We start from the raw sequence: 22,872 nt of genomic DNA, 5'->3' as shown, positions 1-22,872 counted from the left end.
GCCATAATCTTGCCATGATCTCGCTGTGAGACCAAAGATTTCCATCAGCTACGTGGGTCCGTCACCAACCCCAGTAGACCAGGATGATGAGGAGAATGTAATCAACTGATTCAACAATCCGGCTTTAAAGAGCTTCTCATGTGGATTAACGTTCTCATCCAGTTTATCTTGCTGGAAGCCCAGTTCCCTATCAAGATTGTGGATCAAGCTCATGGAGGTAGAATATCGTTACGACTGGGAATTCCGACACAGGGGTCACCGCAATTCGATGACGGTCACAGAGTTGAGTCAGATTTGGTTTGGAATTTCATTTCAAGACATGGGTACTGTGGAGGAAAAAAAAATTCCCCAAAATTTTAAATGGAACATCAGAAAAGACATTTAATTTGCAATGACTGCAGAAAAATGTAGACTCTATTATCTAGAATGTTTGACTTTAATCAACACTCTTTTGACATTTACAGACAATGTTAAAGCACCATGGCTTCTTAGTTACAGGATATTGTCTCAAACTAGGAGATAGTGCTCAAAATCATGAAACAACCAACAGTATTCAGCAGTGTTGAGAATTATACCGTCATGATCTAAAGATCTATGAACAACTAGATCACCATGCTGCAAGTATACTTACAGTTTATTTTGACACTAATGCAGACCTTCCAATCATTCTGAATTTTTGGGGAAATCATCTGAATTTTGATCATTCCAAGCTCTTGTTTCAATAGGAGTTTCCTGTTTTTTCTTTTTACTGCACTCTCCCATTGGAAGTGCTCTTTCTTTCCTGCTCTTTAAGCCAAATCATCCCTGTATTTTTTTTTAAAGTCAAAAAGGTTTGGAGGTCTGCTAATGTGTAAAGGAACTATTAGAGTGTGGCAAGTCAATTCAATCTCAAATTGTCACCTTTTTGACGCATTCATCACTAATTTTTTTAAACCCATTTATTTTCAAATGATATCAGAGACTCTTGTAGTATATGGGACTGTGCTGCTAGATTTTAGGGGTGGATCCAGGAATTCCGTAAAGAGAGGGTGCCTTTACAAAAATAAAGGGTGGGCGCAAGCGCCCCCCCCCCCCATTTTCTCTTTTTATTTCTTTTGTTTCAACAAAAAATAAAGGGGGGTGCGTACCCGATGCGCACCAGCCTGGATCCACCACTGGATTTGGTTTTTATTTCTACTAACCAGAATATACATGTAGATGAATAGTGGCTTTAAAAGTTGCTTCGTGGCTCTTCAAAGGTTACCCTGATTCACAGCATTTAAAAGGGATAAAACGATAATGTGTGGATACTTTGTGTGCACCAAGTAGCATGTTTTATTCAATACCACGATGGTGTAGAATTCCTCCACCTCCAGGCAGCGACATTGAGACAGAATAAACAATCCATCGCTTTTTTCTCCTGCCTGTGCTGTTGTTTAGAGTGTAGAGTTTCTGTTACGCATATTAGCTATTCATTGAAAGCAATCTACTGTATTCTAACGAAGTTTTGTACTATGGTTTAAATTTGAAACATGCTGGTGAAAAAAACAAAACAAACAGACAACAAAAACAGGAGCATACTGCATTTTGTAGATGGATATTCTAAATGTGACCGTGCACCTCAAAACGAACATAAAGTCGCACAGACTGATTTTGCATGAGGACTGAAAATAAGTGGAATGGGTCAATCTAGCCGAACTTGACTTTTTCATATTTTCTGAAAGAGCGGGTCTTCTTTTACATTATGCTAAAATTTGGTATCATAAAACGGACAGGAAAGTGTGTTTTTTAGCAGTTTATCTCGAACATTTTTGGTAGAATAGTGTGATTACGTGCGGCTTAAAAATCCCTTTTTCATTTCTGAAAAACCTTGTCCACACTCTTCACTTTCAACTCTAATAACTTTTGAAAGGATAGTGCTACTGCTTTGAAAGTTGGCATTGATTATGGACTGAATGTGTTAATGAGGCATGCTTAATTTTACTTTAATCTAATAATCCCTTCATTGTTGTTACTCTGGTGGCTTACTTCCTGTTTTTTGTCCCATTCATCGCACAGCCAGCACAGTTTGGTAAAGATTAAGCGCTTAAATAGACACTGTACTTCAGAGCCTCTTTTCTCAGTTCACACTTTTCCTGAGTTTGTGCTTTCTTTCCAATATTAAGATAGATTAGGAGAGTCCGTTTGATTTGAGTTATACATCATTTTAAAGCTTAAAGTCTGCTCTTTCAGAATATGATCTTAACTAAAAATTCATGTCTGGCGACTTTTTGTTTGTTTTGAGGTGCAGGGTCACAAATGTACGTAACCGGACATGCCTCAAGGTTTTGTGCTGGAAATGAGTTTTGTAGGAGTCTGTGCGAGGCATGAGTATGAGAGAGTAACATTGCTGCTAATAAAAGTTTGAGACAGAATAGCACAGAATATTATTTTTTGAAGACTTGTGTACCATTCGAGGGTGCCACCTACAAGTTATCACACGTCTTATCAGGTCTCTAGACTCTAGAAGAATTCATCACTTCACAGAAGTAGTATGGATGCAAAGCAAATGTTAAAGAAAAAAACGTTCACAAACCTTCAGTTATTGTCAAAGCACACGTTCCCTTGACCTGTTACCAAGATATCAATGAGGCGGTGCCTCCTGGATAAGCTACATGTAGGTCAAGTGTTCTCTCGATGTCCTGAACTGATAAGATTCGTGCATTTCTGAAAATTTTTCTAGGTCATTCTACGACTGTGACATCAAAGATTGTTGTTGAGTGCCTATATCTAGAGACTGAAGCACATAGAATTAACCAAACTTGTAAAATTTCACAACTTTTGTACAGTTAGTTTGTTTTCCCTCAAACTTTCGCTTAGTTAACATTTCACTAATTTTCTGCGTAGTGTGCTGAATCCACACTTAAGATTTGGGGAACGACCCCTTTAATTGTGACTGTGTTGCGAAAGCTGCTTGAAATGTCATGTGAGGTGTGGTGGCACCCCGGAAAATTCCTGCGTTGATGCCGATATCAGCAGTGATAACATGCCTGCCGTCCTGGTTCTTTGACCTATGGTCTGCGCTGCCTTTCGTCTGTTATTATCTACGGCTAATTGAGGCCATTAGGCTGTGCGGTCTGTTTATTCCCCGGCCATCAAAAAAAAAGTAAGAAAGTTGGTATGGCGCGTATGGATGGTACAGTATGGGGTGGATTCCTTTTTTTTTTTTTTGAGTTGTGAGTTGAACTATTGGGTGCTAACGAAAAGCAATTAGATGTCCGTTAGGAGCAAGCATTATTGATCCAGCAGATTCGGTTGAAGTCCCCTGTCTGCGGAGTTTGAGGCAGGGAGGCTGCAGTGTGGGGGGGGGGGGGGGGGGAGGGGGAGCACTACTCCACTCGCTGCTGCTGTGAATGGACTTGAACCAAGAGCTCAAGATAAGAGAGCGTGCTGCCGTATCCACACAGCCAACCACAATAGTACCTCCAAGAATTTATTCCGGGGAGGTGTTTCACAACATCTTTTAGTCAATCCTTAAGTTAAGATCAATGTAAAATTATGGTTTACTGTATGTACCTTCAATGATATTCTAACTTCCAAAGTGAAAATGAAAATTGTGGAGAGACTTTTCCAGGCAGTCAGTGATATACAAAATAAGATAAAGGACAGAGAAATTTTTTCCATAAATGTTGCTAACAATTTGAGGTGGACTTTGAAGACATTAAGTAAAACTGAACTGTGAAGCCAATGACATGCCATGTTAATGTTAGATTGACCAATTCCCCTGTCAGTAACTCTCCTGGCTTGGGCCAGGCCCAAGCTAAGTCGTAAAATTTTGAGTTTATGAATGGGTCGGGCCAAAGTGGCCCGCGCCAGGGGCAGATTATTTTGGTGATGCTGTAGCCTAGCACCAGGTGGGGGCCAGGCTCGGGCCTGGCACCGATCGAAGAGTGTATGAACAGTAGCAGCACCAGGCTTGGACCAAAATTACTTGAACGGTTAAAGGTCACAATTACCTGGCCATGCCTCCGCCGGAGCGTGCGTTCAGTTACCATGGTAGTTATCCCTTACGTTGCCGAGTTCTTGAATGGGTCATCATAAAAGTAGCGCTGCTCTGCTACAGTTGTTGAACGCAATTTTTACTGCTTGGCGCGGGCCAATTTAGCTCAAGCCAGGAGCTGGCCAGAAATACACAAGTTACTGAAAGGGGTATTAAATTCTTTGTGAAACTTTTCTTTCAGGATTGTAGGGGAGTTCTCATTTTGCTCTCAGATGAGATTTGATGAGAGTGAAGTTAGAAACGGTTTTGCTTGCCATATTGAACCGAGTGAAGTTTTGGCTTAATGCTGATGCCGAGTTGAGGTGCATTGTAATTTAGTGTCATCGGAATATTATACAGAAAACTCAAATATTCACCTTTATCTCACAAACCCTGCCATCTAAATTGGCCAAATCTTCCTATGAGCATGAAAAAAAAACTAAAAGTGCATTGTATGTGTTTCAAGAAGCATATTTTTTTTTTATCATCATTTTGTTCTTGCTCTCCATCAAATGTTATTTTATTCTTGTTGTGTATGTGCGTTTGCTCTGCACAAATGTTCTCTGTGTCTTAATTTTTGCACATTTTGCCCTACTTTTGGCTAGTGGAAATTCTAAAACCTGTGAAGAAATATTCACAACTTTCTCTGCACATTTTGAATGGGTTGACAATAAGGCAGCACAAATTCAAGAACCCGCAAATATGTTTTTGAGCTGCTCAGCGCAAAAAATTATTGGTGCGAAAATATGGACGTTTATTTACAGTAGCTACATCTTGCCATTTCATTGTTTCGTAATTCGGAGTTGATCCTCTCCCTACCCCTTTGCCCCATACCCTTTCCCTTTCAACATTGATTCGGCTGTAATTTATGCTAGACAAACCCACGCAGGCAATGTAAAAGCTGTAGTCCAAACTATTTTTCTATCCCGAGGTAATTAGGTATCAGTCGGATCACAGCATGCCCAAATATCAATAATGGATGGATTTGGGACTCTCGTTCCCGTTTCTGAAAGAAGGCATCTGACGGCAGATGTGATATGGGGTAAACAAAGCATGATGATGATTAACCATCTTAAGACCACCAGCATAAATAACCCATTGGTACTGCTTATATGTATGTTGCCAAGAGGATGGAAAGGGTTAAAGGTAAAACATAATTCTTGTGTGCCTGCAGAAACTCTCAATTTTTGCTCTAAAAGGGACACATGTACATGCGAATGAGATGTATCAAATACAGCTCTGATAACACAATTTCGTTTGGGTAATGACAAAAATGCAAAATGTGAGCCAATAAGGTACGCTGAGGGTATTGCAATCTCAGAAAATATCTGAGCATGGCTGCTAATTTATGTTTTGTAATTGATTTCAAATTGGGCCATAGCGATATCCATCCATTTTCTATATGATATTGTATTGTATCCGCAGTTGTAGGGAAAAAACATCTGCTGGGGCACGATAGATCATCCTGTAATGTTCTAGCTACCCACTACTAGATGGATAGGGCATAAGATCATTCAGTTAGGGTTAAAAGTTGTGTACCAAGATTGAAACTATTTTTACACCTTTGTTCTCAAAATACTCCAAAACAACTCATTATTCAGGCAAGTATCACCAGCCTGACTTAGGTTCTTGGTAGACTTTTTTGATATTTATTGCAAGCAAATTTCAAATGATAAAGATGAATTTTGAAGAGATGGTATAATATTGGTTGAAATGAAGATGGGCTTTCAACTTTTTGCGAGATACCAAGAAACCACTTATGAAATAATACACAACATACCATTTAAAGAGGAATTCAAAGTTTATTAGATGAAAATCGCTTTTGGAATAGCTGAGACATCCAAATATAAAGTGAAACAAAGCGATCCTAATAAAAGAGGGTTCCCACCTTTTATTAGGATTGCTCTCTTGAAAGTACATACTCTTTCATATTTCTTTAAAGGTTTCTCACTATCTCACACACACAGTACAAAAAAAAATGTTAGAAACCCGAAGATAGGTCTCAACTAAAACTGTACAATCCCTTTAACCTTTTCTGTTAACTGTGTTTTACCTTGGAAAATACTTTTTTTTCATAGCAGAAAAAAAAAAGGATTGTGGACCTTTTTTGTGTCACATTGAGAAAAAGAAATATAAAGAAGGAAAGTGAACTTTAAATACAGAAATGCAGTCACCTCAGCTTGGAATTTATCCTCACCAGAAGCGGGTTCACAGGAGCTTTCTCCACCAGGAGGACTATTGCTTACTACTGTCTAGTTGTCCATTACCCTCATAAAGTGCTCTTGCTGGGGGTAGGTCTCCATGGATCATTGATGTTGTTTTTTACCCCCTGGAAGGTTCCCATTTTTGTGATTAACATTCCAGGGATGGAATGTCGTTGATGATGACATTATGGTTGAAGATTGTCATTCCTTTGGCGATAGTCATCCCTTGCACAATAACCTTTTATTTTCTCAGGATGGGGCGAAAAAAAAAAACTTTTTCAAACTAAGGAATGCAACATTGACGGCAGGTAGATAGAATCACTCTCCAAGTTGCCATGGCAACCTCATCCACTGCCTCAATGAGCATCCCCCTCCCCTTCCCCCTCATTGGTGAGATAAATAGAACCCTGCTTGTAACAGATGGGATAAGTAAACCTTTCTCTTCCTCTTTCCCTCCATACAATTCAGTGATTTATATCAACTGGAACCCTTTTAAATGTCAACTGACACTATACGAGGGGGGGGGGGGGGGGGGATGGGGCCTCCACAAACCAACCAACCAAACCCATCATGGCATGCTGCAGCGAGGTGATCGGCCATTTCTTTCAAAGAGTCCTTCGCCTGACAGCTTCTTAAAGTAATTTCCCCTAGATGGGTTTTATTGGTGAGATTGCCCGTCTCAATGGCGCAGAGCATTCTCGATGACTGCGTCCTTTGCAGCCTCCCCCCCCCCCTCCATGTTTTCACTCTCAGAAGATTATCTCTATATCATTAATTCTTAATTTAGCAAGTATTTACCCAAGAGAGGTCTGTCTTTTCTTTTTTTTTTGTGGGGGGGGGGATGAAAATCAGTGCAAAACCATAGCTTTTTGGATATCATTTTCATGCCTCCAGCTGTACATGGTACTCCACATACAAAAAATTGTTTTTTTTTTCACTTTTTTTTTTGGTCAAAGGAAGCTACAATTGTTTTTTTTTTCTCTGAATAACCGAGACCTGCCTAGTCTTCCAGATCTTGCAGGAAGCTACCTGAAAACTTGACTATCTCTCCATGCCATTACAAGAGAATATGAATATTTCCCTGATTTGGGAATCTAGTTTGCCGATTAGGCTGCATGTAAACCTGCAAGGATTTCCCTCGTTGTTCTTTGGAAGCAGCCTGGTTCTGATCTGTGAATGTTAGTAGTCAGTTATGGAGAAGGCTATCTGATATTGAAGATTAGTATTTGTGATACACAATGTATGTAATAGTGCTTGAACCCCGATTCAGAGATGTTAAACGTCCCTGATTCTGCCGAAGATCTCCCTAAAAACTTGAATCACTGGTCTTTCTCTGGGATGAAATGCAAACACAACCCTGATTGAGGAAATCTGATTTTAGGTATAATGATGATGATGATAATAATAATGGTAATAATAATGATAATAATAATAATAATAATAATAATAATAATAATAATAATAATAATAATAATAGTAATAATAATGATAATAATGATAATAATAATAATGATGATAATGAATAATTGTTGATGAGATAAGTCTAGGACTGGATATTGGGCATTCTGATGATTTCAGATCTAATGAAGATAGTGATATACTGGAGCTTATCTAGAGTATAATGTGGGTAACAATTTGTCAAATGGAGAAATAGCGAATCGTGTCACATGTGTGTTGCTGCAGTTCATCTCACAGAAAACTTATGTCAGTGGATAAGTAACTAAAGACACAAAACCATACCTTAGAATATCTGTATATATTTGGCAGGGAGCGCTTGGGCCCCGTCTTATGAAGAATTGCGATTGATTCGTATCAATCGTAACTCTCCCGATCAATGGCAATTGTGTGATTAATTGCAAATCCTTCTGATGAAAAAGTTGGAAGTGAAATCAACTGCAACTTTTCAGACTGGATTGATCACAAATCAGTCAAAACTTGCAATAGATTCTACCTCATTCACAGGAAGTATGTTAAAAAAACAGATACAAATTTAAATTGCCAAGGCATTTACTATCAATCAGTCATTCTGATATCAAAATCATGAAAAGTGTATCATTTTGGGTAAAGGAGATATGATTCTTTGCCATTAAAGTAGTTTCAAGGATGCTAGGAGTTTAGATTTCATCAATTTTACAGAATTAATAAGATTTATACGGATTGAAAACACCTCAAACTGTCGAAGTCCAGAGTTTTTCCATTGTTGGCTCAATTCAGATGAAACATCATTCTCATTATGTTTTGCTGTTTGATTTTCCTCCATCCATGGTGAGGAGAAGCACTTCAGGTTTGTAGAAACACCCAATACAAACATCTATAGTTTCCCATTGCATCAGAACTGTGGAAAAGACAGTATCTTGCAACATTGAAGCAGCTCTGTACGCCAATCCTAAAAATGAAATTTGTTGCATAATTGTTTTTTCTTTTTGTTTTCTTCTAGGACATGCAGATCATGGCCGCAGTCATATTTATGAAACAAATGTCATATCCAGAATAATTGAAAATAGCCAGTAAACAACTGACCACACCTATTTGGCTTTAGTATAATGTGATACACAAGGATACATTGTATGTCATTTGTAGACTTCCGTCCTAAAACTGTATCTTTCAGCTATTATTATCGGTATCTTGATATTTATACCCCCGCCAAACGAAGTTTGAAGGGGGTATATAGGAATCAGTGGACGGTCGGTCGGGCGGTCGGTCGGGCGGTCGGGCGGTCGGTCGGGCGGTCAGTCCGTTGCAAATCTTGCGTCGCGAACTGCTTCCTCAGTGTTCAACCAATTCCCATAAAACTTGGCACAGATGTGTGCCTTGGGTTGTAGATGTGCAAGACGTATTTTTTGACAGTACCCAAAAGTACGTTGCCATGGTAACGGCATATTATGGGCAAAAATGGGTACAAATCTTGCGTCGCGAACTCCTCCCACAGTTTTTGATCAATTTTTATGAAATTAGGTACAGATGTTCATCTGAATATGTTAATGTGCAAGACACATATTTCCGCAGTGGCAAAAAGTGCGTTGCCATGGTAACGGCATGTTATTGGTAAAATATAGGGCAAAATGCTTCATGGCAAAACTGCTTCATCAGTGTTCTTCCAATTCTCATGGAATTCATATTGAATGTTTGTCTTAGGATATAGGTCAGCATGACACATTTCTTGACAGTGACAAAAAGTATGTTGCCATGGTAACAGCTCACATATTATGAGCCAAAATGATGGAAAATTTTGTGTTGCAAACTACTTCCTCAGTTTTTGCCCAATTTCCATGAAACTTGGTACAGATGTGTGCCTTTGGTTGTAGATGTGCAAGACGCATTTTTCGTCAGTACCCGAAAGTACGTTGCCATGGTAATGGCATGTTAATGGCAGAAGATCAAGGAAAGATCTTGCGGATTTAACTACTTCCTCAGTTTTTTGACCAAAGCTTATGAAATGTTGTTTTGACCAAAGCTTATGAAATGTTGTTTGGCGGGGGTATAACCAGTCGCTGTAGCGACATTTCTAGTTTCATTGGACATGGCTTTGCAAGGTTGCTAAAATAATTTGTTGGTTCATTTTTAACTGAAGCTGTCAATTTTGTGTGACTTCCACAGAGCAAGAGGCCAAGTTTGCAAAATACAAAGATAGAAATGGCTTCACCGTTACCAAACTGCAAAACATTTGAGGCTCTTCAGAGGAGTCGAGATCATTGTAGAGAAATTGTGATGAGTTTATTCTCGAAGGGAAAACACCCACAAACATGATCATTCATGCTCACCAGGTGAAAGTACACGGCCAGATCTTAAAAAGACTGCTCAAGCGCACTCATTAAAAATTTGTCCTCATCTGACTGATATTGATTTTTTTTTTCTTCATTTATCATTCCGAGATGCATCGTATTTTTGCCGAAGGCCACCGAGTCAATCAAGGGAGAGAGTCTGTGAATTGGTAGCAGATTATAATTAGGACGTGAATTGGGAGGTGTATAGAAATGATACAGGCAATTTATGAAAGAGGAATCCTAGTTGAGCGTCGTCAATGGAGGGAGTGCCCCGTTCTTCTGTTACATCAGCAAAAGACGTGGGGAGGAGGAAGAAGAAGAAGAAAAAGAGGGAGAGTATACCAGACCTTTCTTTTCTTTTATTTCTGCTGCTTCATCCTCCTTTTGAAACCGCAAAGGTTGCACGTAAACTGAGTTCTCATTCTGTGAGTCTTGTCTCTGGGCTGAGGTTCGATTGCACCCGATGAGTATCACAGAGTGTTTTTCCATCTCTTCTTGAATAGCACCATGGCCTGCATCAAGAGTAAAGCACTAACAAAAGAACTAAGAAAGAGAGCATCCGTATTATGTTTTCTAAATTCCTCGCAACGACTATACGCAAGATTTCGCTCTCTTTTCTCCCGGTTCATTTGTAATAGATTTATTTTGTAATGTAAGCACTGTTTGTTAGCGGTACGGTTGCAATCTAGAGCTGTGCGACATCAATCCGATGTCTTTCAATTTCTTTTCCTCTGAGATGGTGTGATGTTGGAAATTATTCGTATCAATGAGCAAACAAACTGGCTTTTCTTTTGTTGCCTTTTTAGAAATGCAGAAACATGAAGAAAAGCTATAGAAATAGTTGTGCAGGTATTAGGTGTGCAGGTCAGTTTGGGGCAAAATAAGAACACATAAGGAGTATTTCTGTATCATAGAAGTATGAACATTCTTGTCTGCAGTTTGAAAGATTAGATGCTACATGTCATGCAAAATATTGATTCTGCTGTGTCACTTGAGCAGCATGGAAAAAGAATACCCTGAACAAAACCGTTTAAAAAAAAGTCTGCAATTTCAACCTGCTATCAGTCATACTTGCAGCACACGCATTCACAAAATGAAACTAGCACTGATATTTTCCATCCATAAGAACATCACGTTTCACTGCAGATGATCGTGGTTGTGGTGGCTGTAAAATTAACCCAGATGCATCGAGATTGGAATAGCACTGCCAACAAAATAAGCACAATATAAGGAAGGAACCAAGGGCCAGTGAATATTTGCCGTTGCCATGGAAACAGGGAGACGGAGACGATGAAATTGGAGCGATTAAAATGAGTGAAGCAAGCATGACATGCCATATTTGAATGGGGGTTGCTCAATTTTTCTTTTACATCGTGCTCTCCATTGTGCTCAATACAAAATCTGAGCCATCATTAACAATATCGTAAAGATCATTTCTACCAAGCCAAAATCATCATTTCATATTAAAGCATGGTGAATACACATCAGTTCTACCATGCTATGAAAAAAAAAAGAAAGAATTCTATGTTCTTTGTCAGACAATAAACACATTGGCAGGTTTGATATCTTAAATGAAGTAGAAAACCTGTCCAAGAGTGAACGATGCGATGGCAAATATGTTTGAAATTCAAGTACTTTTCAAGTGTAAATGAGATACACCCACTGAAGTGACACACTTCCTTTGTTTTGCATGTAGTAAATTGCTGTTTGTAAAGAAGTAGATCATTTACTATGAATTCTTTCATTATATATATGGCATTCAATGGACTCATTCCAAACACTTCATGCTACTGAGCGCTGATGTTTTCTGAAAAAAAAGAAGAAGATATATTGTAAAATGGATGCAAGAATATAGCTAATCAGAACTTATATCATCAAGTGAATGTTACAGTCCCCCCCCCCCCCATGAAATGTTATGAGATATATTTATGTCTCTTTAGTGGCCATGTTCAAGCCATAGAAAGAAGAATTATATGATCTAGTTGAGTGCAGTCTCTTGGTAGGTGTAAGTTTTAGGTGCCCTTATATACATAAGTCTTTGCTGTAGATGTTTCTTTAAAGTGACGAAAAGGACAGGACTGAAAATATCCCACAGTTCTTTCAGTGTGAAACAGACAAACCTCTTCCTAGTGAGATGTTGAATGTTCCACATCACTGTGATATGATGGGCAAAGGGTAAAATTATCTCAATATCAAACTGTTTGTGCCCTGAAAATGTATGTTACTAATGAGAAGATTTATAGACCCAGAATCCATGTGATATGTAGGCTGGTGAAGAAAGAGTAATTAAGGACATGCCTTTTTCAACAGTCTTGTGGATCTGCATTAGGGGCCTACTTGTATACCTCGTGTGTTTTGAATCATGAGAGATAATTTAAACAAAAATACATGTATTTGAGGTTGAGGTGAGCATATGTCACTGAAAGCTTCATTCCCTTGTTCCGTTGAAAAGAAATATAGCGTATGCAGTTTCTTTAATAATTGCAGGTCATAATGAATTAATGAGAGCTCTTGTAGACAAAATATTGTGAGCAATCTGCCATCTTACATAACTTGTTTTTTTTTCAACCCAGTGTGTGTTTCATTGTCTTCTGATCTTCTTTAGCATCAAGGATGTCCCCCTTTCCTTTTCCATCTCCCCACCCCACCCCCCAGAAAAAGGGTTGTTGTGCATGATCGCAAATTAAAGGCAAACATGTATTTCACTCCGTGCGTATTTGCTGAGGCGGTGTGGCTGACGTGTTTGCCCGTCCACGGACCTTCCAAGATCCTATGAACTTAGAAACCGGATCCCTTTGAAGGAAGACAGCAAGCCATCGACACCGCAAACACGACCAGGCAGAAAATAGCCATCGATTTGCAATTAACGTCACCAGCGGTAGTCACCCCAGGAAAAAACAGAGTCACCGTGTACACACAAGCAGAAATCACAAGACCATATTTTACATGCGACTTAGCATGCGGTTTCAGACTTTTATATTTGTTCTTTTTCCTCAAAGATCCAAGAAGGAACTCATGCACAAGTGTGTACAAAGCATAGATTTTTTTCCCCTTTTTTAATTGCCTGCCCGTTTTTGTGCAGCAGAACTGAAGTAAAATCTTAAACTGAATTTCCAGTACCTCCGTCAGTAGGATGAGAATACACATGTTCCCTATTATAGTGCTTAAACACAAAAGAAAAAGGAGTATGAATGTTAAGTAAACAGCACAATGACAGCTTTCACTTCAAAGTTGACCACCAATTGAAGGAAGTATGTAGCAAATTTCCCAGATAAAACTGTCCATCTCTTGGTTTAATCATCACTACATTCCCCCTTTCCAGGATGCATTGCAAACTAATTACTTTCTACCAGTGACAACAGGAAATGGATTTGTCATGCAGAAATCCCATTGGTGATTACAATATTTCTGTCACGAGGGATTGATTTTAGATAGTTATAGACATTTTTGTTTTAATGAAATCAGTCATGCCATCACCAATGTTGCCATATTCTGCAGCGAGATGTAAGGTTTCTTTCCGCAATGTGTGGGCATTGGCTGCCATAGATTTTTCCAAACCTAGATGAGAGTAAAGTAATAAGCTGGTCTTCGTCTTTGTCGATTCTTTCATTCGGCTGATACCATACAGTGTCAAAGTTTTATTGTGTGCCCGGAAGAACAATGCATATGCATGCAATTCAAGGAAGATGTGCCCGGAAGAACGATGCGAATGCATGTGAAGCATGTGTTATATTTATGGGGTTCGCATGTGTTCGCGTCGTTCTTCCGGGCACACGTTCCTTGATTCGCACGCATTCTTGTCGTTCTTCCGGGCACACCGCAGTTTGTTTCTCATCATCCCAAATTGGAATTCAATGTTCAGAAATGAGAGGAAGACATCCTTAGGAGGGTGTGTCTGTGTTTGTGTATCACTGCATTCTTTTAATGTTGCGGAAGTGTTCTGCATATCTCTGAATGCATTCTGAGTCATGTGTGTGTGAATGCGTGTTAAATCCATTGTATGTATGGGTAGACGTGTTATGCAGATGTCTGTGAATACATTCAGTACACTTGAATGCCATCTGCATGTCTGAATGCATTGTAGTTCTGAGAGATGTGTTGTATGACTGACAAAGCATCCATGAATGCACTTTGTATGTATTTGTTTTGGCTTATGAGTAGATTCTTTTGCTCTGATCCAATGCATTTTGGTCTGGGAATGCATTTGTATGTCTTTATAGGTGAGTATATTCATCTTTAGTGAATGCATTTTAGCCTTTTGAATGCCTCCCAGGTCTGCATGTGTATTCTATGCCAGTGAATGCATTCTATTAATAGAGAATGCATTCAAGGTGATTAATGCATTTAATGTCTTCATAGAACTTTTGAAGATGGTGAATACACGACAAAATACTTGCTTTGAGCATTTGTGTGTCAATGAATTTCATGCATGTGACTTCATTCTACAGTACAGGTTCAAGAATGCATTTTTGACACCTTTAACACATTTTTCTCTATATAAAAGAACAACTCATTAGGAGAGCAATCTTTGTTTATCCTCTTCATTTTCTTTATCACTGTCATAATCATATTCATGTCTCCTTTCTCACTTTGCAGTCTGAAATATTTGAAGAGGTTGACTTAACCGATGTAAGCGTCGCAGAGAACAGTACCAAAAATGTCAACAATAGTTTCAGGGTAAGTTTTTGAAAATGTTTACTCTCTTCTTCTCTTTTATCCTTGTCTCCCCTACCCTCCCCTCTTTGCCAAATTAGACTATAATTCTTCAATTGATTTGAAATTACTTTTCACATGTGATACCCATATAAACATTTAGAGATTTTAAGTTCCTGGGTTGCATGACCTTTTTCTTTTAGAACAAATTTTATTTATTTCTTCGTCTTTTTTGGCAGCTCTCCTGAATATGAATATCTTGTTTAGATTGCCTGTGCATGTAAGATGATAATACAATAGAACACCCATTTGTTCAGTTGAGTATGACAGGATTTGATTAGAGTAATTATTGTAATCAGAGTTCTTTCCTACGCTTGACTTTTGTAACCTACTTTGTAGGAGATCAAGGGTATTTTTCAAGAGATTGGATAGGTTTGTGAGCTCTGCACGTAGTGAATGGTCTGTGCTCTTCATACGCAAAAATGCAAATGTAAAGAGTATCCTTACAGACAATAATCCCCATGTCCTTGAAGAACTCTGCGATCTGCATAAAAGAAAAGAAAAGAAAATCTGGCAGTGGGATTATGCGTGTCACTGGCCAGAGATGCTGGTCGTCATGGGTAACCGCATCCACGCATCATCTCTCCCTCCGTTCTAGGTCATCACACCATTCCGCACTCTCATCCTATGTGCCTACAGTCGTAAGGAGATGGAGGACTGGATCAGTGCACTCCGCTCTACCTCAAACAGGGATTTCTACGAGGTCAGAATCTAACTCCAACCCCTAATCACCATCCCCCTTCCCCCGCCCACGATCCCACTTGCTTTTTCATCCTTATGCTAGCATTAACTTCTAAACATTAATTAACTGAGAGGTCAGAATCTGTCTGCCCCCACACTGTTCTCTCCAGTTAACCCTTCTTCATCACTTTGTCTTGTAAAGTTTTGTCTTAAACAGGTTTTTATGAGCAAATCAGAATCACCCTCACCCTTCCTTTCTCCTTATTTACCTGCCTCTTCACTCTTTGAAAAACTCTTTATATGCGACAGTGTAACCCCTCCCCCTCCATGTGTGTCACGTCATTCTGAGACTGCAAGTCGTGAACACTTTTTGAAAGCATTCTGATTTTCAAAGCCATCAAACTTTTTGGAGAAGAGTTCATGCTGGAAATGCGGTGCAGCAAATGTGTGGAGAGAATTGCAACTTTTATTTGCTGTCAATTCTTTGACAAGCCTGTGGCTGGGACACTTGCAAAGTGCTGTGGCATATTGCAATTTATGGATTGGCTTATGCGTGGTTATGCGTTTGAGCAAAATATGCAAAGTTGGCGAGCCGTGGACTGAGTCCGACGTGTGAAGGTGACATGCAAAGAGTTCAGTTAGCTTTGTCTGAGGCAGGGAATTCTACATGGATTGTTTAGAATAGTCTCTCACCTCACCTCTTCCCACCTTAACCTTATTTTATGGCACCCAGCTCTGTTTTTAAACAGAGCTCGTTTTCACACGTGTCAAAAAATGCAATCATAATGCTGAATTACAAGCACGACTGGAATTACAATTCGAGTTATTGTTTATTCACACGACCGATGAAGGCTTCGCGGATTTCTATCAATCACTATTGAACGATAAGTAACCCATACTTTACTGCAATGCGAGCATTTGATGAGCGCAGCTTTTCTGCAGTAAGTGGTTGAGAGGTCACTGCTAGCCCCGCCCCCCACAACATGATTTGAAGGTCAATCCGTTCCCAAGACTGCTTGCTCCTTAACTCTGGCAGATGATGATTGGAAAACACCTCATCCGGACTGTCATTTGAAAGACGATTGGAATTTGGATTCAAATCACCCTCCGCGATTTCCAGTTTGCATTCACACGGCAAGAATGCTGTAATTTGAATCACGATTCTGGTGATGCATCATTGCAAGCGTGCGTGCTTCAAATCAAGCACACTCGGTACGTGTGAAAACGGGGAGAGATTTCCACAAGGTCAGATTCTCCCATCACCTTCCCCCTTCCCAATCTACTTCAATCCCCCCTTTATGTTTCACCATCAAGCAGGTCGAGGCAGAGTGAAAAACAAGATAATCACACCATCTGTCTTCTCGCAAAGCCACATCATCCATATATTCTCGGTTTATGCTTCTGCCCAAGGTATCTTTTACCTCAAAGCAGGAATATATGTATGTATTTTTTTGTAGGTGATGGGAGTACTAATTTAAGGTGAAAAAGGCAATGGCATGTCTTAGAATCTGATCGTATTAATCTGTTTGTCTCCAAGAGTTTGATACATCTTCTTTGAAGCTTATGTTGACTGTAAGAAGCCGGTGTTCATAATTTGCAGTAAATGATAATCATGGTAAAACCTTAAAGATGAGTGAAGTGTAAGCTGAGCTAGGCAATTATTGAGAGGATTTAACATATCTTTTATTCCTCCATCAGAGATGGCAATGTATAAAATCCACCCACATTTGCTGTATTGAACAGAATTAAGGAAAGTTGCTTTTTGTTGCCAGATATTTTCTGAAGGGGATGGTTTCAAATATTTTTTTCTAAGTTTGCTTTTTTTGTATTAGTGGTAAAAAAAATGAAACAAACCGTGTTTTGACTCAAATACTACAAGTTTAACAAATGAAGAACAGGATAAGATATCTGGCTTTTTGATGTACCCCATGTTTGAGCAATAATTCTACTTGTTTTTTTTCTTCTCCAATAACTGGGAACAGTCATTGCCTTTGATACTACCCAACCCAGTTTTGTTTTCAACAACATTGGAAAAAAAAAGCAATGACCCTTTCTTCATTACTGGATAGATTGCTGATTCTGGCTCTCAGCTGCCCCCTCATTAACATACAAATGAGATTTTGTGGATTTGAGGTCAAGTTTTTGCTTACCACTAGGTTTTGTCTTTCCATCTTTCTTTCTTTCTTTCTTTCTTTCTTTTTGCATGCAGAGGTACTAATGCATAATTCGGGTGTGAAGTCACGTACCAAACTGTGAATTGTCTCTGATTAAACACCTCTCGATCCATCAGCACTGCTAGATTAATGTACAAAAGGGAAAAAAAAAAGTGGTTTCTTCTGGAAATTTGAGTAGTGTATGTTTGGACAAGATCTCTGCAGAAATAGCTGTACTTCATTTGAGAATGCTTTCTATCAGATCTCAGTTTGCAATGCATTCTTCTTCTTCTTTTTTTTCTTCTTCTATATCTCGAATTGCCACAAGGACTTGTACGTGGAGACATGCACGCACATGCAGTATGTAGCCACTGGTTTAACTCTTTATGTGCCACGTTCGCACCTTCGACTCGGTTGACGGCATGCCAACTTCGCATATTCTGCTCAACAAACAAAGCCGCCAAGACCGATCGATAAACCGCTAATCACTGCTAATCCCACGGCACAATGAAAGCGTTTCTCGTGCTTTTGTTCCTCTCATAATACGGCTTGCATTCTATGCGGAGATCGACTATCATGCAATATTCCCAACTAGATTTGCTTGTGCATTCTGAGTTTCTGTCACGGTTTGATGTGCAAAAGTCATGCATTTACAGTAATGTAACAACTGGTCATTAAAAAGAAAAATTGAATATAGAGACGTCATACAATTTATATCGAAACAGAGCTTGGCATTCCTCTTTAATTTTGCCTACTATTATGCCCATCTTAACAGAAATTTGTAAAAGTTATACAAATTGGAAAAACAGAATTCTTTCTCAAAGCATGACTACCTTCGTGTCTCAGAATAACGTGGCACACAGGGGGTTTCCACCATGGCACATAAAGAGTTAAAGGACAAGTCCACTTTCATGTACATGTGGATTGAGAGAATGCATCAATACTACACGTAGTAGAACACATTACTGAAAGTTTGAGGAAAATCAGGCAAAGCGTTCAAAAATTGTACATTTTTAAAGTTCCTGTGAAGTCACTGCTGGATGAGAAGACTACCACAGTGTATGATGTCACATATGTGGAACGATAAATAACGAAAGTATATAAACTATAGTACATGGACTACAGGTTTTCTAGAGATGATTTTAAAAAGAAAAAGAAAAGAGTTAAAGCTGCTACAAGAACTTTTTGTATTTAATGAAGTAGCATTTGCTCTGTCTGTCCAACAAAGAAAAAACATAGGTTTGATTGATTATCAAATGAATTTGATGCTTGCCCAAATGTATTGTATACTTGCCTTAAGTGTATTGTTACCGGCCCCAGCTCTTTTTGATGATAACCCCAAAGTGTATTCTGTACTTGCCGCCAAATACCGTGTTTTTGCCAAAAGTGTTTAGAAGACTTACCCTGACTATATTGCATATACGCATTAACACTATATTACTCAAAATACATTACATATTATGTGCCCCTGTTGTATTGAAAACTTGCCCCAAATGCACATCATGTATATTATACTTGCCCATATGTATTATACACTTGCCAAAGTGTATTAGACTCTTGCCTCAAATTTGCCATCTGTGCAGACGAAAGATGTCTGACAGACAGACGTGTACAGACTACAAGTTTTGGGGGAGAGGATACACTGATAGAACATACATTGTATATTCTCCACATGGTGTGGGGGACCAAATTATTGTGTCCGCGAAAAGTGTTAAAGTAATACATACTGGAGTGGTCTCTCCTTCTCCCCGTCCCGACTCCCTCTCTCCTCCCCCTCCCTCTTTCTCACTTCCTATTAAATTGGAATTCTGAACATTGAGAACCAAAAAAGACATTGACCTTTGATGGTTAAGATGAGTGCAAGGTTCCACAAGAGCAGGAGCGGCCCAGAAGCAGCACAAACTCGCCATCTTCATTAGATCTGCTCACATTATTCTCCATGTCCAAGAAACTTCTCAAAAGCACAATCATTTTCTCAGCAATAGTGTTTACTTCTCTAAATATACTCTATACGTGTTCTTGAAGTTGTGTGATTTTAGCTATGCGGCATATCTTCGAATATAATCATGCAGCAATCTAGGTGTGAAAAGCAACATCAAGTATTCTTTTGACTGCTGCCTTATGCATTTTCTTTGAAAATCCTCATCTTGGATAGTCTTTTGATGGAGACAGTTCAAGTTATATTGAAGAGACGGTTTCCTAGGAGCCCATTTTTCTTATACAGTAGGAGACATCAATGATTAAAATTTCTTATGACATCTTTATCCCCCCCCTTCCCCCCCCCCCCCCCCAGTCACATTAAGTGTATGGCTGGTTTTCCTTTGTTGTAACAAAAAAAGGAGGCAGGGGCTTGGTCATACCCCCTCCCCCTCCCCCTCCCCCCCCCCCCCAATCTTTCTGTGTGGCTGTATACTTGTGAGTCTGCCTGTTTTCATAACTTGTGAATGATGTGTGACGCATTGTGGGAGCTGGGCGCCATTGAATGTTTCTACAGATAAATTGTGCTGTATAAATGCTGTTTCATCATCATCATTATCATCAACTTTTTTATATTTATGTTACTGATGGTATATGCTTGCTTCAAATCTGTCATGGTATTAGAGTGCAAAGAAGTGAGATTCAAGCCTTCAGTTTGAATTTCTCACAATGCATCACTTGACACACTTGCCATTTATTTTTCACTCTATTTACTGCATCGCTTCTACGAGTAAGTAAAAAAACAACCCTTCTGATTTTTGTTCTTTGAAAAATGCCGTAATTGGTAGGTACGGTGATCAGTGTTTGGGAGGGAGGATGTTGTATTGTACTTGACATACAGATCCTATATTCGTTATGGCCAGAGCGTCAGAGTGAAAATAGATGTTAAGTGTGCATTTACATCTGATTGTCGTTTCCATTAGCAATCAGTGCCTCCTCACCCGACCCCCCCCCCATGCCAATGATCTTGATTATGTTGGCATTGTTCGAGTAAAAGGTCAGTTTTTACATCCGAGGTTTTTTTTTTTTAATTGACGTCTCCAGTCTGCCATTGTCAGGATGATGTTTGCTACACGCTTGATGGTTTCCAGCGTGGATTCTTATTATCATTATCTGCTTGTCACAGAATTTGAGGTGTACATATAGTACATGTCCTTCTTTACAACCTTTCAAATCATATTGCTGATGCTGCTTGTCACTCATGCCCTCCAACTTGAAGTTGAATCAGTGATCCTAATGCCAGGGATAATTAAAGCAGGGGGCTGTTCTATAAAAAGTATGTGTACACATAATGCATTTTTAAATTGAGATAACCCTGTTGAATAAACATCTGTCGTGAAATCAACAGGAAGGCCAGCCATTTGTTCATCTGCATTCTGTCTTAGAAAAAAAAAACTATAGCAGGGCCAATGATCCATATGTTGCTATTCATGAAGGAACAACAAAAACAGTAATTTGAGAGTGTTTTTTAGGAAAAAGCAGCTGAATGTGTGAATGACTTACCGTCTCTGTCTTCGCCCGAGTGCCGAGTGGCGTCTTGGGTTTTCGCAGGTGCCAAGCAGGGGATGGCACCCCTTTTCGGTGCCCTTCGCACAGATTCCGTTACTTGACGTCAACATGAAACGTTGACTCGTGTAACATTGCCCTTTCCCTCACTGGAAAGTTTACTGGAATTCTGTGATTTTTTGCTCTTTTTTCCCATTTTGTTTCTTTCTAAAAGTGGTGGAGATGCACTCAATTAAGATTAATACCCGACCAGAAATAGAAGTGGAGGATGACGAGTGGTAACAGATCTAAAGTGGGTCGTCCCAGCGGGCCACGTTGAGCATCATCCATTTATCTCTTCTCTCTCTTCTTTTTTTCTTTTTGGCAAGAGTGTTGCGTCAAAGATACGATGGAATAAACCTCGATTTTGTGGACTTGTTGAGCGAGGGCTCTCGTTCAGAAAGTGGACATCCAATCTGGAAAATGATGGCCGGAGTGGCAAAAACACATCAGAGCAGTCAGTGACAAAGTCGCGGGGGAGCAGGATTCCCATCGCAGACTCTGAGCTGCTTTGTCTTGGGAGAAGGAACAAGAGGATACTTCAAGCAGTCCGAGAAAATGAAGGAGAGGTCAAACAAAATCTGCATTCCTCAGTACTGTTCTTCAGGAACATGAGGCAGGATGCAAGATGTGATGATTGAACACAATGTGGCTGAGGGTGAGAATGTGATGTAGTAAAGTTGCAATGTGTCAATCCCATGAACACTGTTGAGAAGGAAGAATATATCGTGAGGTGCAAAGGTTGATTGTACCACAAGGCTGTGATTTAAGGTGCAAGAGTGAATGCTGTGAGGGATGGGGGGGGGGGTGGAAGGGGCAAGAACTTGATTAAGGTGCAAATATAAGTGGCATCACAAGGACCTGATGTAATGTGCAAGAAGTAATAGTATTTAATCCTATGAATGTCACGCAGGAAGGGGGGGGGGGGGAGGAGACCAAGAACATGATGTGAGGTGCAAGGATTGATGGTACCAATCCTGGGAACAATGGGGGGGGGGTGGGGGGTAAATCCAATGAATACCATTCGAAGGGGGAAGGGTATGGTTGATGGTATCATAAGAACGTAATGTACGATGTGAGAGCTAATGGTATCAATCCTATAAATACTATGGGGGAGGGGAACAAGAACATGCAGTATAACTTAGTATAACACAATTAGGATTAATGACATCGATCCTATGAACAACATGGGGGGGGGGTGAGATCTTGAGGTGCACGGGTTGCTGGTATCACAACAACATGAAGTTAAATGCACGGGTTAATGATATCAATCTTATTTAAACAATATGGGGGTGAGAACATGACGTGAGGTGCAAAGGTTAATGGTACAATCACATGAATGTGATATAAGGCACAAGAGTTAACATTATTAATTCTATGGACAACATGGGGGGCGGGGGGGGGGGGATTAGCGCATGAGGTGCAAGGGTTAGGGGTATCACAAGAACATGATATTAAGTGCAAGTGTTAATGAGATCAATCATATGAACACCATGGGGGGGGGGCAAGAACATCATTAAGGTTCAAGGTTTGATGATATCACAAAGACATGATGTAAGGTGAAAGGGTTAATGGACTTGATCCTATGAACAGCATGGGGGAGGTAAGGACATGATGTAAGGTATAGGGGTTAATGGTAATAAATGCTGTGAATACGATGTAGCATGGGAATGAGAACAAGAACATGCTGTGAGATACAAGTGTTCATAGTATCACAAGAACGTGATGTAATGTCTGTTGAATGGAAAGTCATTTTCACCCATTTAGCTTGAGTGGCTGGCTCAGGTGCAGTGTCAACAGAATGCTCACGAGTACGGAAGGATGTTGGTTCTCGAGAT

At 39.6% G+C, this 22,872-nt stretch overlaps 2 protein-coding genes across 2 annotated transcripts in view; both read left to right on the top strand.

The window, feature by feature from the left end:
• LOC139741752 (diacylglycerol kinase eta-like) overlaps positions 1–15,323 on the top strand; it is a 169,320-nt gene extending 153,997 nt beyond the window's left edge. The window contains exons 4-6 of the mRNA XM_071652337.1: positions 163–297; positions 14,562–14,642; positions 15,318–15,323. Coding sequence (XP_071508438.1) covers positions 163–297; positions 14,562–14,642; positions 15,318–15,323 — 222 coding nt within the window. The remainder of the gene's footprint in view (positions 1–162; positions 298–14,561; positions 14,643–15,317) is intronic.
• LOC139741750 (diacylglycerol kinase delta-like) overlaps positions 14,565–22,872 on the top strand; it is a 114,698-nt gene continuing 106,390 nt past the window's right edge. The window contains exons 1-2 of the mRNA XM_071652335.1: positions 14,565–14,642; positions 15,277–15,381. Of these exons, the coding sequence (XP_071508436.1) occupies positions 15,328–15,381 (54 nt within the window). The 5' untranslated portion in view covers positions 14,565–14,642; positions 15,277–15,327. The remainder of the gene's footprint in view (positions 14,643–15,276; positions 15,382–22,872) is intronic.

This window comes from Diadema antillarum, unplaced genomic scaffold (genome assembly GCF_040938485.1).
Source record: "Diadema antillarum isolate AM-2024a unplaced genomic scaffold, OU_Dant_1.0 seq00000951_RagTag, whole genome shotgun sequence".
Classification (NCBI taxonomy): domain Eukaryota; kingdom Metazoa; phylum Echinodermata; class Echinoidea; order Diadematoida; family Diadematidae; genus Diadema; species Diadema antillarum.
This window is presented reverse-complemented; position numbering and strand designations above follow the sequence as displayed.